This window comes from Nanorana parkeri, unplaced genomic scaffold, assembly GCF_000935625.1.
Source record: "Nanorana parkeri isolate BGI_ZX_2015 unplaced genomic scaffold, ASM93562v1 scaffold75, whole genome shotgun sequence".
NCBI classification, from domain to species: domain Eukaryota; kingdom Metazoa; phylum Chordata; class Amphibia; order Anura; family Dicroglossidae; genus Nanorana; species Nanorana parkeri.
Window position 1 is genome coordinate 1893748 of NW_017306343.1, and position 16064 is coordinate 1909811.

Sequence of the window (16064 nt, forward strand, 5' to 3'; positions counted from 1 at the left end):
TGGCGCCTCCAAATACTTGCAAGAAAGAATAGTCACCAGCCTTCCAGGTTTTCTTCAAAACAAAATCCTTTTATTCATTCTAGCAGATCATATCACCATATGTGGCAACATTTCGGAACCTGTCCGCTCCCTTCATCAGGCAAACTAAAATCACTTTTGTTTGCCTGATGAAGGGACTGGACAGGTTCCGAACTGTTGCCACATATGGTGATATGATCTGCTAGAATGAATAAAAGGATTTTGTTTTGAAGCAAACATGAGTGCTGGTGATCATGTATTCTTTTTTGCAAGTATTTCCTGTGTTTGATGCACATCACCATTGATTTCAGTGGACTCGTGAAAGTTCCTGTGCAAACCACGGGTTCCTGTGCATTTGAACATGCACAAATGTGCATGTAAGCTGCTGTTTTCCCAGCTGTGTTTGGGGTGCCATCAACTAGTAATGGCACAGAGAGCCATTACGTTCAGCACGTCAAAGCACGTGGTTTTTCCTCAGTTTGGCGTGCATTAACAGGAAGGGCTGGTGTGACTGGGGGCTTATTCAGCTCCTGCCATGCTGCACAGTCCTTATGTTTCACCTTAAATTGGGCTTAATTACAGAGATCAGGTAGTACATAGGAGGAGAGGAGACAGGTTTTTTTTCTTTTAAGCAGAAGAGATCTTTACAAAGCTGGCCATACATCTTACAATTATCTGCAGAGTTTCTGTGGTCAGATGGAAAAGGTGCAACAGATTCCTCCATCTACGCTAAACTGTGTGCCTGGAGTAATCTCCACCGGGGCCAATCTGTTGCACTTTTTCCATCTGACCACAGAAAATCGGCAGATAATTGTAAGGTGTATGGGCACCTCTGGAGGTGCACCAAAATGAAAATTTCGGAACCGAAATGAAAAGAAATGTCAGGCCAAAACGTATGTAACCACAATCATGAATGAGCAGGAGGTGATGCAGATCACTTCCCATTCATTCATAATTGAGGATATAGTAAACATACTCAATTATTTCCAAGCAGTCAGCAATCACTGATCGCTGAGTGCTTGTACCCGCTCTCCGTCTTGACTCGCTGTCACAGGAGGCTGGGCAGGGCGGGAAGGAGAGCTGGATCTCCTCTGACAGCTGACTCCTCCCCTGCACCGCCGGCTCGGCCTCCTGTGACCGCTGTCATCGCCCCCACAACGACACTATCCTGATCTGTCACGGGGGGCCCGCCCCCACACCACCGCTCTCCTGATCTGTCACGGGGCAGTGCGAGAGTAGAGTTCAGCCTCCTGTGACAGCTGTCTCCACCCCCACACCGCTCTCATAATTTGTTGCAGGAGGCTGAGCGGTACGGGAGGAGAGACGCCAGCCACTCCCATCGCTCTCCTTCCCTGCACCGCTTGGCCTCCTGTGACAGTTTCTCTCCTCCGCTGGACGCTGCACTGTGTCAGAGGGGACACAGTGCAGCGCCAAGCAGGGAGGAGATAAACCAGGGATGCACCGCTATTTTGGCCGAAAGATGGCACTTTCAGGCATTTTGCCAAAAGTACAATTTTTGGCCAATATATTTCTGGCCATGTTTATTCCTCCATCATTCATCTCTTTAGTAGTTATAAAACGGTTAATAAACATGGTGTTAAAGTGGTAACCATCTAAGTAAAATATACATTTTGGGTCCCCAGGAGGTGTATGATATAAGGGGAAAACATAAAAACTGGAGCAGACAGAATCTGAAGCAGTTGCCCATGACAACCAATCAGCTTCTGTCTTTCATTTTCAAAGCTTAACAAATTGAAGATAGAAGCTGATTGGTTGCCATAGGCAACTGCTCCAGATTCTGTTTGCTCCAGGGGACCCAAAATTTATATTTTGCTTAAAGTGGTAACCATCTAACACCATGTTTATAACTACTAAAGAGATGAATGATGGAGGAATAAACATGGCTGCTCTGAGTGCAGGGCCAGATTAACGTTGGGGCGGCTGGAGCTGCTGCTCCAGGCCCTCCTCGGCAAATAGGTCTCGGTATCCGACCACAATCGGGCAGCAGCAGCCCTCTATTCAGGCATGTTAGAGGGCCGCTTGCTCCTCACAAAGGTCCCGAGAGGCCCCAGCGAGCGGGCCTCTAATATGCCTGAATAGAGGGCCACCAGAGAGCCCGCACAGCCCTCCTGAGACATCAGGCCGTGAACCCGGAGCATCACAGAGTATGTACCGTATATACTCGAGTATAAGCCGTCCCGAATATAAGCCGAGGTACCTAATTTTACCCCAAAAAACTGGGAAAAAGTATTGACCCGAATATAAGCAACTTATACTCGAGTATATACGGTAGCTTCATAGTGTTCTGCATTGCTGTATAAAGTATGTCTGGAATTTGTACTCCTCTATAGTTGTTGGTATTATTCTGCATTGCTGTATAATGTATTACTGGGATTTGTAGTCCTTTATAGTTGTCAGTATTCTGCATTGCTGTTTAATTTATTTCTGGGATTTGTAGTACTCTATAGCTGATGGTAATATTCTACAGCGCTTAACAATGTACTGCTGGGATTTGTAGTCCTCTATAGCTGGTGTCATTCTGCATTGCTCGGATTTGTAGCCCTCTATGTTGGTGGTATTCTGCGTTGCTGTGTAATGCATTTCTGGGATTTGCAGTCCTCTATAGTTGGCAGTATTCTGCATTGCTGTTTGATTTATTTCTGGAACTTGTAGTCCTCTATAGTTGGTAGTATTATTCTGTATTGCTGTATAATTTATTGCTGGTATTTGTAATCCACTATAGTTGGTGGTATTCTGCATTGCTGTATAATGTATTGCTGAGATTTGTAGTCCACTATAGTTGGACTATATAGTTGCTGTATAATGTATTGCTGAGATTTGTAGTCTCTCTACAACTTGGAGTCAGAGGTAGATCTACCAGGGCCACAGCTGCAACCGGGCCCTGGCGCTCCACCACTGACTCCAAGCTGTAGAGACTACAAATCACAGCCCAGATAGAAGGAAGAGGGTCCCGGTGACCGTTGCCATTTCCATAAAAAGGCCTACTGCAATCCTCAGCACCAGACCTGTGTTACTCTTAATCTAGCCCTGAGTGTGAGCAGTCAAATATCTCTAGAAATCAGTAGTTGATACTAGCTCTGTTGAACCGGTACCAACATCCCACACAAAACTGTAGTATTGAAAAAGAGAAAACTGGAAGCGGACTTTAATCCCCATTGACACCTTGCCGTTTTGTCGTGCCTAAGGTAAAATACGCAAAACAAAATAAAGCTCATTCCATTGGCCCCCATTCACACCTGAGCATTTTGTTGCAAGCTGTAAAACGCCTGACGCTGGGAAAAGTACATGAGCTTTTTTTTTTTGGTAGATTACAGTGCATTTTCCCCCCCACAAACTCAATAGGAAATGCTTGGGAACCCACGACACAATTATTTTTGCGCGATTGCCCATTCACATCAATGTTGCACAATCTGCCTTTTAAAACATGCGACTCAATGTACGCAGCACGTGCAGCAAAAACGCTGTCACCTAGGTGTGAATGCAGCCTAATGGTACCATTCTGTGTTTTCGACAAACGTTAACAGGAGTGCTACCATTAAAGTCCGTTATGAGTGTTCTTTTTTTCGATATTACTGTCACTTTAGAAAGCGTCCTCTCTATATAACTGTCCCCCGGCCGCTCATCTCAGATTCTCAGTGAGTGTACACTACCACCCCTCATCATCACTCTATCCCGCGTTCTCTCTACTCTATGCTCCGCCCTCCTACTTCGATCACATGACCCCGATCAGCTGGTCTGGCGTGCCCTATCTGGCTGTGTTGTGGAAGTGTCAGCAGCGGATGCCGGAAGTGTATGGGATGCGGCGGTTGTAGATGAAGGGAAGCCGGGGATGAGATGTCGCAGGGAGAGGGAGAGCGGGAACGTTAATATGTGTGTGTCCTGTACCCGTCACCTGCTCGGTGTCCTAGCCGTACTGTGTATCCGTGCAGAGGTATCTACACCTCCTTCCACAGACACTCGTGGAATCCTTTTTGCTGCAATGTGTTGTGGTATTTTGGGTCACTATAAAAAACGAAGAGGGAGAAAATGAGTAGCTATGCCTCATTTCATGGCAGCGATGTGTAAATATTATTCAATCAATGTGTAACAGATAGTGCATAACAACTATTATAATGCATGTGTGTTCTCCTTTGACAGAATCAAGAGACCTAGTGTGCTCTGTGCCATGGCAACCAGCACCCAGCAGTGGCCACATGTCACCAGCTGTACAATCTAATATAGACAGCTATGGAGTAACAGAGCTCATCAGATCTAGATTTGTATACAGCCATGTTGGTTATTGATGAGGCTAGAGGAGATTCTACATTTTTGTTATGTGTTTTACTAGATATACATGGTGGTTATTCTAACTTCCTGCATTCTATTAATGAGTAGTAGCCAACCTATAGGATCAAATCTGATGTGTGGTGTGACCCTTTTATTATTTTTCTCTTAAAGCAGAACTAGTTCTGATGCTCTTGTTCTTCAGCTGTCTGACAGCCATTGATGATGTAACTCTTAGGTCATCCTGGCTCCATTCTCTGCACCTTACTGATGCTGGGAGTGTACACTGCACACTATTACAAAAAAACAAAATCTAGGATTCAGGGGAAGGCTTTTTTTTAGCAGAAGAGACCTGGTCTGGAGAAGAGACATGCAACGTCTCTTGAATCTTTTATTGTTCCCCTTCAGTAAAGTTCTGCTTTAGTTTACAAATGATTGATTTCTCTGAGCAAACTTTTCCTTAGCAGTTGGGTTTCCCCTGCACCGCAAGGGTTAACTGCTCATTTTGGTCTAGGGAGGAAAATAACAAAGTTCTATTCATCTGATCCTCAGAGCCTGTCGGCTGTGACAGTGTTCCCTCCTGCCTTCTCTGCTGCAGTCATGGTATGTCCCTCATGTCCTATACATTGTGTATAGAACTTGATGACTCCAGGACCTTAGATTGCTGCAGTGGAGGGGGAAAGAGGCTGAATGGACTGGTCTAAGAGCAAGCCAGCTCGGAGGATCGGGTGAGTATAACTTTTTGTTATTTTCCTCCCTAGACCAACATGAGCAGTTAACCCTTGAAGTGCAGGGAGAGCCTCACTGCAAGTATTAAGAAACATTTTGCATGGAGTTCTTCTTCAAGGTACCTAGCAATCGGTGGACTGAGAGTAGCTTGTGAATACTCTACTCTAAAGCAGGGGTGGGGAACCTCCGGCCCTTCAGCACTGGTAAAAACTACAAATCGCATGAGGAATTGCAAGATTCTCACAGCCACAGGCATGACTCCCAGATGCATCTTTGCGTTTCACCACAGCTGGAGGGCCAGAGGTTCCCCACCCCTGTTCTAAAGGATGCAAGTTTGTGCAGCCTCCTTGCTCAGTTAATCTAGGGCAGGGGTGCCCATTAGGTAGATCGTGATCTACCAGTAGCTCTCAAAGCTGATGCTGGTAGATCAAGAAGGGTGTGAATGGTGGCCCCTTTATTCCATTTTGGTATATTTATTTAGCTGTGCACACATGATTACCTATTAGCCTGAGTCTGCTGAGCCGAGCTCCCTGACACCTTTCTGGTGGATTCTGGTGGTTGAAGTGCTATGTATTACATCAAAGAATATTAGATTACACAGCCTGTTGCACTACACTGTTCGCAAAATACAGCAAGGAGAGAGAGCAGGGAGAGACAGCCAGGAGAGAGAGCGGGGAGAGAGAGCGGGGAGAGACAGCCAGGAGAGAGAGCGGGGAGAGACAGTCGGGAGAGAAAATGAGGAAAGACAGCCAGGAGAGAGAGGAGAGACAGCCAGGAGGATGAGCAAGGAGAGACAGCCAGGAGGATGAGCAAGGAGAGACCGCCAGGAGAGACAGCCAGGAGAGAGAAGAGAGACAGCCAGGAGGATGAGAGAGGAGAAACAGCCAGGAGGATGAGAGAGGAGAGACAGCCAGGATGATGAGCAAGGACAGACAGCCAGGAGAGCTGGTTGGTAGATCTCATGTAGCTCGTCATTTGAAAAGTAGATCTTAACACAAAAAATTGTGGGCACCCCTGATCTAGGGTATGTCTTCCATGTATAATATGAAGGACATAGATTTAATCAGATGAATGCCATTGCAGTAGTATGTGGCTAAGGAAATGTCTTATTTGTAAGATTGCAGATCTTCCTTAGAAAATGTTGTTATACAGAGCCTGTGATATTACGATTTGATATGATTTTTACAGTAACTGTTCTCTTCTGTATTTTAGATGTAGGTACCCATAACCTCAAACACCACTTCAGGATCCAGGTTAATACCCCTGAAGCTAAACGTCAAGATGAGCAGCATTACTCAGCTCTTTGGTGATTTGTGTGATGCCCACATGGCTGGATTCCCATGGACTACTGGACTAGGTGGCAGAAAGAGAAGCAAGAAACAGACCAAACAATGCCTCAAGAGACTGGCATATGATACACTGTTTATCCACTTGTTTCAAGAGGAAGCTCGGAGGTTGCAGCAGCAAAGTGCCAAAAAGCTTCCAGTGAAAAATAAAATGCTGATGTTGTCCTTTAATATGCGTGTTAGTGACATGAAATCTGAAGCAGACCGTCTAGAGGAGCTGCTGGAAAATATAGAAAGGTTTAGTGGGGAACAGTTCACAAATCTGTGTTCTGTTCTCGAGCTCTTGGTAGATCTTTCAGGCACCGGACCACCACAACTCCTTCCACCAAAAAGAGACATCTTTAAAAACAACAAATATGTTGGCAGGAAGCCACCGTACCAGGGATATGACTATTATGATGTTGGTGTATTTGAAGCTGACATCGGGTGTTTTCTGGCCTACCAAGAATTTGACATGAGTAGCACTGTCCACAGTACACTACAGCTCATGGAAGCTGCACCAGGCACTGGTCTTCCAGCCACAGGCCTCTTCTCTCACAATTTCTCCACAAGTGATAAGTTTGAGAAAGAGACTCGTGTATCACTCTTTGGTGCCCTTGTCCACACCCGAACCAATGATATGGATATTAAATTGGATCTGCCACCTGTGCCAGATAGTGCTGACCTGTCTGGGCTTGCCATAAAGGTTAGTATGCATTTTGCTATATACCAGGCTAAATATTAACCAAATATTTTGGCCAATGTGCTACTGAATCACTCATACTTCCATCTTCAGCACTGATCAGGAAAGCATTTTTTGGCCTTTCTTTATTAAATAAAGCTGTTTTCTGTTCCAATAGTTTTTAATACTTTTCCTGCACAGGAGACTTGGCATGTGAGAAATTTCAATGTGGTTACACTCGCCCAAAAAATGCCCATACAAATAGCATGTGGCTTGTTTAAGTACTCAGTGTTAAAAAATATTCTTTGCATCTCCATGGGTAAGGTAGAAGGGACCCATGGAGGATAACAGACAAGTGATTTGTCACTTCACATGTGTGAAATGAGAAAATGGAACTTTATAGTAACACAAACAATTGACAAGGAAATTCCAGGAAGGGTGGAGGAAAGAAAAAAAAATGCATGGGGGCAGGAGAATCCTGTCCCACAGGGCTGACTGCCTACTTATCCCTTGAGGCTCCAGAAATATTTTGTATCCTTGGGTGCCTCACACTATGGAAGACTTCCATCCTGTCATGCATCATAGCAGACAATTCTTCATGTATTACTATCCTGGAAACTGGAACCTTGATTAGTTCAAAAGGGATAGAAGAAGTCTTCTGAGATCTGAGGAGAGCAATTCTAACTGCTGTGAAAATGGTCAGTCTGGGAATTTCCTTAATAGGTTAATTTAGTAGTGCTTTGGATTGGGGTTTACTGAGGCTTATTTGTGTAAGGGAAATATGACGTTATATAGCCTGACCCAAAATCTTTGAGTAAGTCCACCAAAGGTAGTAAACTGAATCCTGTCCACAACCTCAAACAATTAGAAGTGGCACCCGGAACAAAGGAAGCTATACGAGCTGGAACCATGTACTATCTCAATCGAAACATATCATTTGCCCCTATAATCAAAGTAATATTTTATTGAAAAGCTTCAGAGGCCATTTGATGCCATTTCTCCAGTTCTGAGGCCTCCTCTAGAATCTGTTTCTGCCTATCCAGATAAGGTAATTTTTTCTCCCAATAATGATGGTGTATATAGTGGATATGTGACGTGGCATTCTGTTGTGGTTCCTATTAAGATGTTCAGAAGGTGTCATTGTAGTTAGATCTTTCTGAGGCCCCAAAGCTTTAAGAAAGTAGACTAGATGTTTATAGTGAAAAAGTTCTGTACTGGACATGAGAAATTCATTGTAAAGGATTCATCTGGACAGGATTTCCCGATCGCTTTCTAACAACACGGATCACACCAGCTCCTAAGGATCTTGACACGGGATCCGGCTTATATAATAATGATTGTTGTAGTATATCTTCTCACAGCGAGGCTGCTCCTTAACAGTCAGAGAGACTATTGCATCATCTGTAAAAAAACAAAACCTAGAGAGCGCCTTCCCCTGTGCATTATCATTTATTGTAAATAAATAGGAAACAATAAAAACCTACTCACAAAGGTGAGGTGTGGGCAGCATCTGATCAAAGGAGTCAGTCATTCTGTGACTCCTTTGATCAGATTTCATTTGATATTATATTATTTGGCAATGGCTCATCTATGCTCCTCACAAACTGACATCTGCAGAGAACCAATGATACCAAACAACAAACTATTAGCGAATGCTTCAAGACTGTTTTAATATAATCCATACATGTATGTATCAATTGTTGCTGGTCCTTTTAACTTCAGTGCTTTCTGTGTCTCTGACCTGGAGCAAGTTCTTATATACATACTTGCTCTAGATCAGTGACTTACAATATAGAAGCAAGAGGCTCAGCGTAACAGCTAAGCATTTTCTGAGCATGAAGTCAGCAGTAGCAGCCTCCATTGTTTGTTTTTTCTCATTCAGTTCAATGGAGTAATATACATTTTTGCCTAATAGACCATAGTATGTTTTTTTAAGAATAACATTCATTCAGTTTAGTTCCTAGTGTGTGTCCTATATAAACCTCCACAACTAATTTTTTTTCTGCTTTTCAGGTTCCACAAAGTATTGACCAGTCAGAAGATGAGGGTTTCCAGTCTGCATCAAACATGACTCCTGATTCTCAGTCAGAGCCCAGTGTAACTCCTGACATTGATTTGTGGGAGGCCGTCCTCACATATAACCCCAGTAAACGTCGTTGTTGGGAAAGGATAGGCTTGTAAGTTTTACTGCAGCTCAACATTTGTATTAAAAGTGACTGTTGTGTCTGTTAATAAGGATCTAAAACTGCTCCTGGATTTTCTTAAAGTATAAAACAGACTGACCGTACCACTTTGTGGAATAACTTCCTGAGCAATACACCTTGCCTTTCACTGCATACTTTTACTTGGATTGCATATAGCACCAACCTCTTCAACCATGAGTTGGGCCCAATCTACACTTGTGGTCCTTTTTGTTAGGACAACTCGCCAGTAGATAAAGCGCTAAAAACTGCACCGAAAATACTCACCTGCATCCTCAGTGTCGCTCCCTTGTTGATGGAAGTGCTGCAAAATGTAATGCGCCAGTTACATAGCAATGCCTCGCTTACCCAGCCAGTGAGAAAGCAACATTGTGAAAGCAGGTGAATATTTCTCTGCCCTGCAAAGCGACCCTGGTGCTGGCAAGTTGTTGCATGATTGGAAGTGTGGGACATGGCCCTTAATTTGCTGACTGTTGGTGCATATCTGGTGGAGCTGTTTTGTACAGCTGATTTGTATCTATTAACTATAAAAGGAAAATCAAGTGTAATTCTGTGGGTATACATGTTATTTTACGCTGAATAGATTGCCCCAGGCAACCTAAAGATTTTGATGAACTGGTGATATTTGAGCAGGGCCATACCTTTTGGACGTTTATAGGGAGTAAAACACAAGTATTGTACACCAGGCACCTGAATGGGAATAAAATGATTGGTGTGCATTAGGAACGTTATCACATGCTTCTTTACTATGCTTGTTTTTGTTTTTTGTTTTTTTTATTGTCTTGCTTGGTACATTAGAAGTTTGGGTTTCCCAATCTCTAAATGCCAGGCATCATAGACAGTTCTTTGAGATTCATTGTGTCAGATGTTTTTGCAGAAGAAAAGTAAGTGAACATAACCTGCTACAGGGGTCTCTTGGACCTATGAATGGAAATGGTACACCATGTGATTTATTTGTGGGTTTATGGGTATATATTACAGGTTGGCTTTGATTTATGTTATTACAATACCAGCATATTTTCTACTTTAGTCCTCCAGGTAAGAGAGAAGATCCCTATCTTACTGAGGCAGGCCGAGAAGCATTTGATAAAATGTATAAAATTTTCGAGGCCGGCTTGCAGATGCTTAGTAACACAGCTATACAGTCAGCACCTCATGTGATGCTTAAAGAGCCTGAGCTGGTGAAGGATGTTCTCAATGTTCTTATTGGTGTCGTGTCTTCTACATTCTCCTTCAACCAGGTAAATCCTACACATAAATCATACACGTGTAGCTGTTATGCAAATGGTGTCAAACTGTAACGTCCAATGAAACTGAACAAGTGACATAAAATGCAGATTTCTTTATTTCTTACAACCCAAAAATGAATTGGTGACATTTTTAAACCTATTATTTGTCATTATCTTTTTTTAAAACATTTCAACATTAAATCTACTGAGTTTTTTTTTTTTTGTTGTTTTTTTTTAAACATTTAATGGTTTGTTTGTTTTTTTTTTTACATGTAGAGCTTGGTATTCTGTAAGCAGACCTTAAAATGCTGATATATTAAGTAATTTGTGGAGCTCATACTGGTGCATCTAGTGGCCGGTATGCGTTTACTTCATATAGCCTGCTTTTTGTTATACATTGCTACATGTAGGAACTAGAAAGTCACCAAGAGAAATTGGTATTTTTATATTTAATGTGATTTACTGTTTTTAATTGAATGAACTTTTTTCTTTTTTTCCTTTCTCTTTGCAGTCCACTCAAGCCTTTGTAGTCAAGCAGGGTGTCTATGTATCCGGAACGTCTCCTGAAAACATAGGCAATCTCCTGGCACAAGTGGCTGACCATGGTACTTACTACACCAGGCTGAGTCATTTCTCATTGCAGTCTGCTCTGGACTCCTCACAAAGCAAAGGCCTTGTATTTCAGGTATTGTGGATGTTCTCGGATTTTTTCATGTCAGATTGCCAATTATATATTTTGCCTTTTTCTTAACAGCACATTAGCGGCACACAAAAGACATTGGGGGCTTAGGGTCCAGTCCCTATGAGAGAAGAACCTTCTCTATAGAACACCAATCCCTCCAACTTTGCCTCCTTTGTAGTGTCATTCTTGAAGGTAGTGTCTCTCTTCAATAATGTCTCAAATAAGCATGTATGTTGGTTTCCAGGATCCTTTGTAAGATGAGATCAACAGGAAGACAAATTTCTAATTTTGTTTTCCTAGAGTTGGTGATTATTTGTTGGCAAACGGAGTGTAACAGTATGAAGGACACTGGTCCCTCCCTGTCAACCGTCTGTTTAGTGCCATGGTTTCTCTCTCATATTTGTTTCCAGCATGCCTCTTGCTTCCCTCAGGTCTGTCCTGTGGATTTTGCCCACGAACTAGGTCTTGGTCTGCTGTCTGCCTCTACAGCTTCTTTTCTGTTTCTGTCTGGCAACAAAAGATTTGAGGACCCCATATTTCGGTTTGTGCACTTGGTCAACAGAGGAAATGTTGGGGTGATTGGGCTCACCTGCTTTGACATATCTGGATGTAGAGATTGTAGTGTTTTTGTATCCTTTCCATGTTCCAGAATGACATTATGTCAGGTTCTGTGCTTATGAGAGCAGTGCCAGGGTGCATCAAGTAGTAGGTATGATGACTAGCTGGCCAGCAATATGTCTGAAACATCCTCCTCTAAATACAGGTAGTTTAATGCAAAGTGGGCTCTTCCATTTGTACGGGAAAATATTAAGTATGTCCGGTAGTCTTTTCTGTTGGCCGGTTTTAAATGTTTATGACTGGCTTGCTTTAGCATAAATATGTGATTAGGGCATTCAGGGATTAGTGTGGAAACGCACCTCTTGCAGGACAAAGATATCTGTTAATATGTGTGGGCACCACAACTCACTCTATCATACTTTGCTTTAGACCAATGTATAATTTAAATACTCATAAACAATCAAAATGGCGCTATAATGAGACTCTAGCTCAAGGTAAATGTAAGTCCTCAGATAATAATAATGCCATATATGAAAAGACAGCAGCAGCTCACAATAGTTAAAAACATAGAAGTTCATGTATAAAAGTTCCGCACTGCTTAGATGCAGGCAGATGCCGTTCGCACGGCACTAGCACCCCTAGATGGCTTTGACAAGTGTAGGACATTCCTATACTGGTCAGCCCCATCTAGGGGTGCTGGTGGCATGCAAAGAGCAAATATTTACGTGAAATGATCTATCATCATAACGCTCAACCTCAAAACTCAGTTATTCATACAGTAATGATAAAAGTGCATATATGTTTACAGTTACAGTAATTGTGTAAATAAAAAAAAGTCTAAGTAATCAAGAACTGGTGCAGTAACCATCTCTTGTGTTTTCTTGTCTTTTGTTGCATACGTACATTCTAAAGCACATCACCGAAAAGTTCACATATACCGAGTGAGGAAGGTGTAACTTTAAGCCTGGGGAGGTCAATGCAAACTTTCCTCTGGGGTTTTTTTTATTTTTAATGGATCTCAGGAATATCAAATTTGGCATAAGTAATTTTTATGGGAGCTAAAGGCAAAGAACTGAATTGAAAAGTGTCTTCAGCGCTCTCCCCTCCATCGCCACTCACAGGTATGTCACTAATTGGCAGCGGGACCTCCACCACGCGAGGCCCCCTGAGGAGTGGGGGTTGATTTGAGATGCGATCTTCAGGTGTTCTCGAAACATCAACTCCCAGGAGGCGGCCTACAAGGTTCCCTCCAGGGGGTATCTCGTGCCCTCTCGCCTCTGTCACCTCCATCAGTCTAGCTCCAACGCCTCCTTCAGAGGGCGTCAAGCCATAGGTGATGTTATGCATATTTGGTGGACGTGCCCCTTCGTGGCCAGGTTCTGGTCTAAAATATACAGGCTCCTCTCCTCTATCTTCAACACGCCAATTCTGAAGGATCCCTGGCAGGCCTTACTTCATGTTAGAATCCCACACCTTACACGGCTCCAATGCAATTCTCCAATTTTATGTTTTTAGCGGCTAAACAAACTATAGCACACTCATGGAAAAAGCAGACACTTCCATACACTGAATTCCAACAGCGTATGCAAGGATTCTTTGTCAACGAACACCTTTCAAGCATCTTATTGGACACGAGTTGTAAATTTCATACCGTATGGGACCCATGGTCCTCCATCTTCCTACCCACCCTAGATCCGATAACACGAAACCTCATTCGCTAACTGCCTTTTTGGCGGCAGAGCCCTTGTGGTAGTCACCACTTCTCTTTTCTTTCCTTCTTCCTTACTGCTTCCTCACCCAATTTTACTTATCGCCTCGCTTATTCCCCGCCTCCTTGACTTTTACAATCCCTCGGGGTAGACCCTTACCCCGCTCCCCCCCAATATCCTGAATTCCTCCTCCACAAACAACCGTTTGTTCTGATGAGTCTCAGCGACAATCAGCATTATCCCCTCCCCCTGATCCCTCCCCCTTTTTTGCTTATGCCTACTGTAGTATGCCGCCCACTGTAGGGGCGCAATGTTGTCTTTTACCACAACTATTCCTGACAATTGTATGCTTTTATGCTTTAGAACCTAATAAAACATATTGAAGAGAAAAGTGTCTTCAGTCTATGACAGTCTCTAGGGACTTCTACAGTAGCAGTCTATGACCGCTTTCTGTAGCAATACATTTACTGAATATCATGTGTGGCCCTTTGGTGATGTCAGGGGCCACACTTGAGGCCCCCAATATAATGAGAGTTGACCACCACTGTTTTATTATAAAGATGTATTACATGTACCCAGCACATAGTGTACAAATAATATCAAGTTGCAGGGATTTATTTGCACTAAGGCAATTTTTTTTGCTATACACAGGCTTGATATATCGGATCCAGATCTGAGCTACCGTGGGGAATAAATGTATACCTTTACTGGAGTGTGTTACCGTCTGACCAACTTTTTATGAAGTTTTTTAAAGCAAGCAAGATATTCTGAACGGAATCTTACGGTTTATATATATTTTTTTTTGTTACAGGCATTTAAAAGTGGCCTTAGGAAATACTTGCAGTACTATCGTGCATGTGTTCTGTCAACTCCAAATACACTATCCCTCCTCACTATCAGCTTCCTCTTCAGAAAACTAGGCCGTCAGTTAAGGTATTTAAAAAAGCTTTTTGTTTTCTGATGTGCAATAATATTTGGAAACATGTCATGAATACACTATTCCTTAACAAAATATCTGTTTCTCACATCTAGATATTTAGCAGAACTTTGCTGCATCGGAACAGTGGGAATGGGTGGTAACAGGGGGAACAACTTTTCATTTCCTACAGTAAGTATAACTGAGTCATTCCAATATTGTTCATGGTGTTGAGCAAACACTTTCTGCTTGCGTTTATTCTTTTCTGTACTTTTTATGCCATAATTTCTGGGTATGCTAAATTAGCCTTCATTGTTTAATAGCTAAATACTTCATGAGCAACAGCAGCTAGCGTTACTACTTCACATTGTCTCTAGAACTCCCTTCCTGCTTCTGCTGCCTATGCTTCTCTGTATGGCGGTATCACTATCCATATGAGATTCCATAAGCACTTCTTGGCTAACCATTAATTAAAAATGGCAGAACGGGTACTGTCTCTGCTGCGGGGCTGCCTTCCAATGGCTTGCAGTTTAAAGGAGAACTATGGGGTCAGGGCTTTTCCCCATAGTTCTCCTAAGGGTCACGGGAGAACACAAACTAGCGATCTCCCGTGACCCAAAGCTCAGTATACCGCAAGCTACAGCTCGCGGTATACTGAGACGCCGCAGCCGGGACAGATCCCGACAATACTGTCCGGATCCACCCAGCTGCGGGATTGACAGCTGGCTCTGCCTATCCAGAGGCAGAGCCAGCTGTGCCCGCCCCCTCCCCCGTCCGTTTAGTCAGTCAGCGCTGGAGGATCGGACAGGGGAGGGGGGAATCCCTGCAGGGAGCAATGAGTGACAGTCACGGCTCTCTGCAGGGATAGATCGAGAAGTGAGCAAGCAACGGTATGTGTTCGCTCACTTCCCGATCTACTGAGCCGACCTGTGACAGTTTCATTGTCACAGGTTGGCTCAGATTATGAAGCTCAGTGAAAATCACTCGCCTCATAATTCTCCTTTAAGTTGCTGCAGTGGAGGGTGGACCAGTGGTAGTGGTAGATTAACCACTAGAGGCATAGTGCTACATTTTCTCTGAGCTTCATTTACCTTTCCTACTTTGTTGTTGACAGAAGTACACAGGAAGCATTTACATTGTGCAGAGGTATAGTGAAATCTAACCTTTATGTATCTATCTTACACAGATATCTAAGAAAAAAAGGTTATATGTTTTATTTTACTATACTGTATGTCTTTATACTTTCCCAAAAATCAAATGAAGGACTGCTAATAAACTAAATGATGGCGGTTATTCTAGTTTAAGTTCCTAAGTTCTTTTCAGTTTGGACACCTTCCAATTGTATATGCTGCTCATGTTTCTGCTGCTTTTGTTTCTGCTTTTCTTTGTTTCAGGGAGTGAAGTTGCTATCGTACTTGTACAAAGAATCTCTTGAAAACAGCAGTAATGAAAACTATCCGATCTTGTTATCCCTGCTGAAGTCCAGTTGTGAGCCATACACTAGGTAGTGTTCCTTGGGAATGACTGTCTTAACAAGCATAAAGTAAACTCGGATTAAGATTCCGGTTAAATCAGTATGTATAGTATTCTTTGTGTGTTGAATCGATCTTGCTTGTTTTTTTTAGGTTCATCTATGACTGGGTCTACAGTGGTGTATTAAGGGATGTATGTAAAGAATTCATGATCCAGGTCAATGAAGATTTCCAAGGATTTAGAGGTACAGTATTTAGG

General features: G+C 42.9%; 1 protein-coding gene across 1 annotated transcript in view; it reads left to right on the forward strand.

The window, feature by feature from the left end:
• The first annotated feature begins 6260 nt into the window (after positions 1–6260).
• Positions 6261–16064, forward strand: part of TUBGCP6 (tubulin gamma complex associated protein 6) — a 34444-nt gene continuing 24640 nt past the window's right edge. Inside the window, exons 1-8 of the mRNA XM_018576721.1 lie at positions 6261–7062; positions 9052–9215; positions 10270–10480; positions 10980–11153; positions 14229–14350; positions 14450–14525; positions 15728–15837; positions 15959–16050. Of these exons, the coding sequence (XP_018432223.1) occupies positions 6313–7062; positions 9052–9215; positions 10270–10480; positions 10980–11153; positions 14229–14350; positions 14450–14525; positions 15728–15837; positions 15959–16050 (1699 nt within the window). The 5' untranslated portion in view covers positions 6261–6312. The remainder of the gene's footprint in view (positions 7063–9051; positions 9216–10269; positions 10481–10979; positions 11154–14228; positions 14351–14449; positions 14526–15727; positions 15838–15958; positions 16051–16064) is intronic.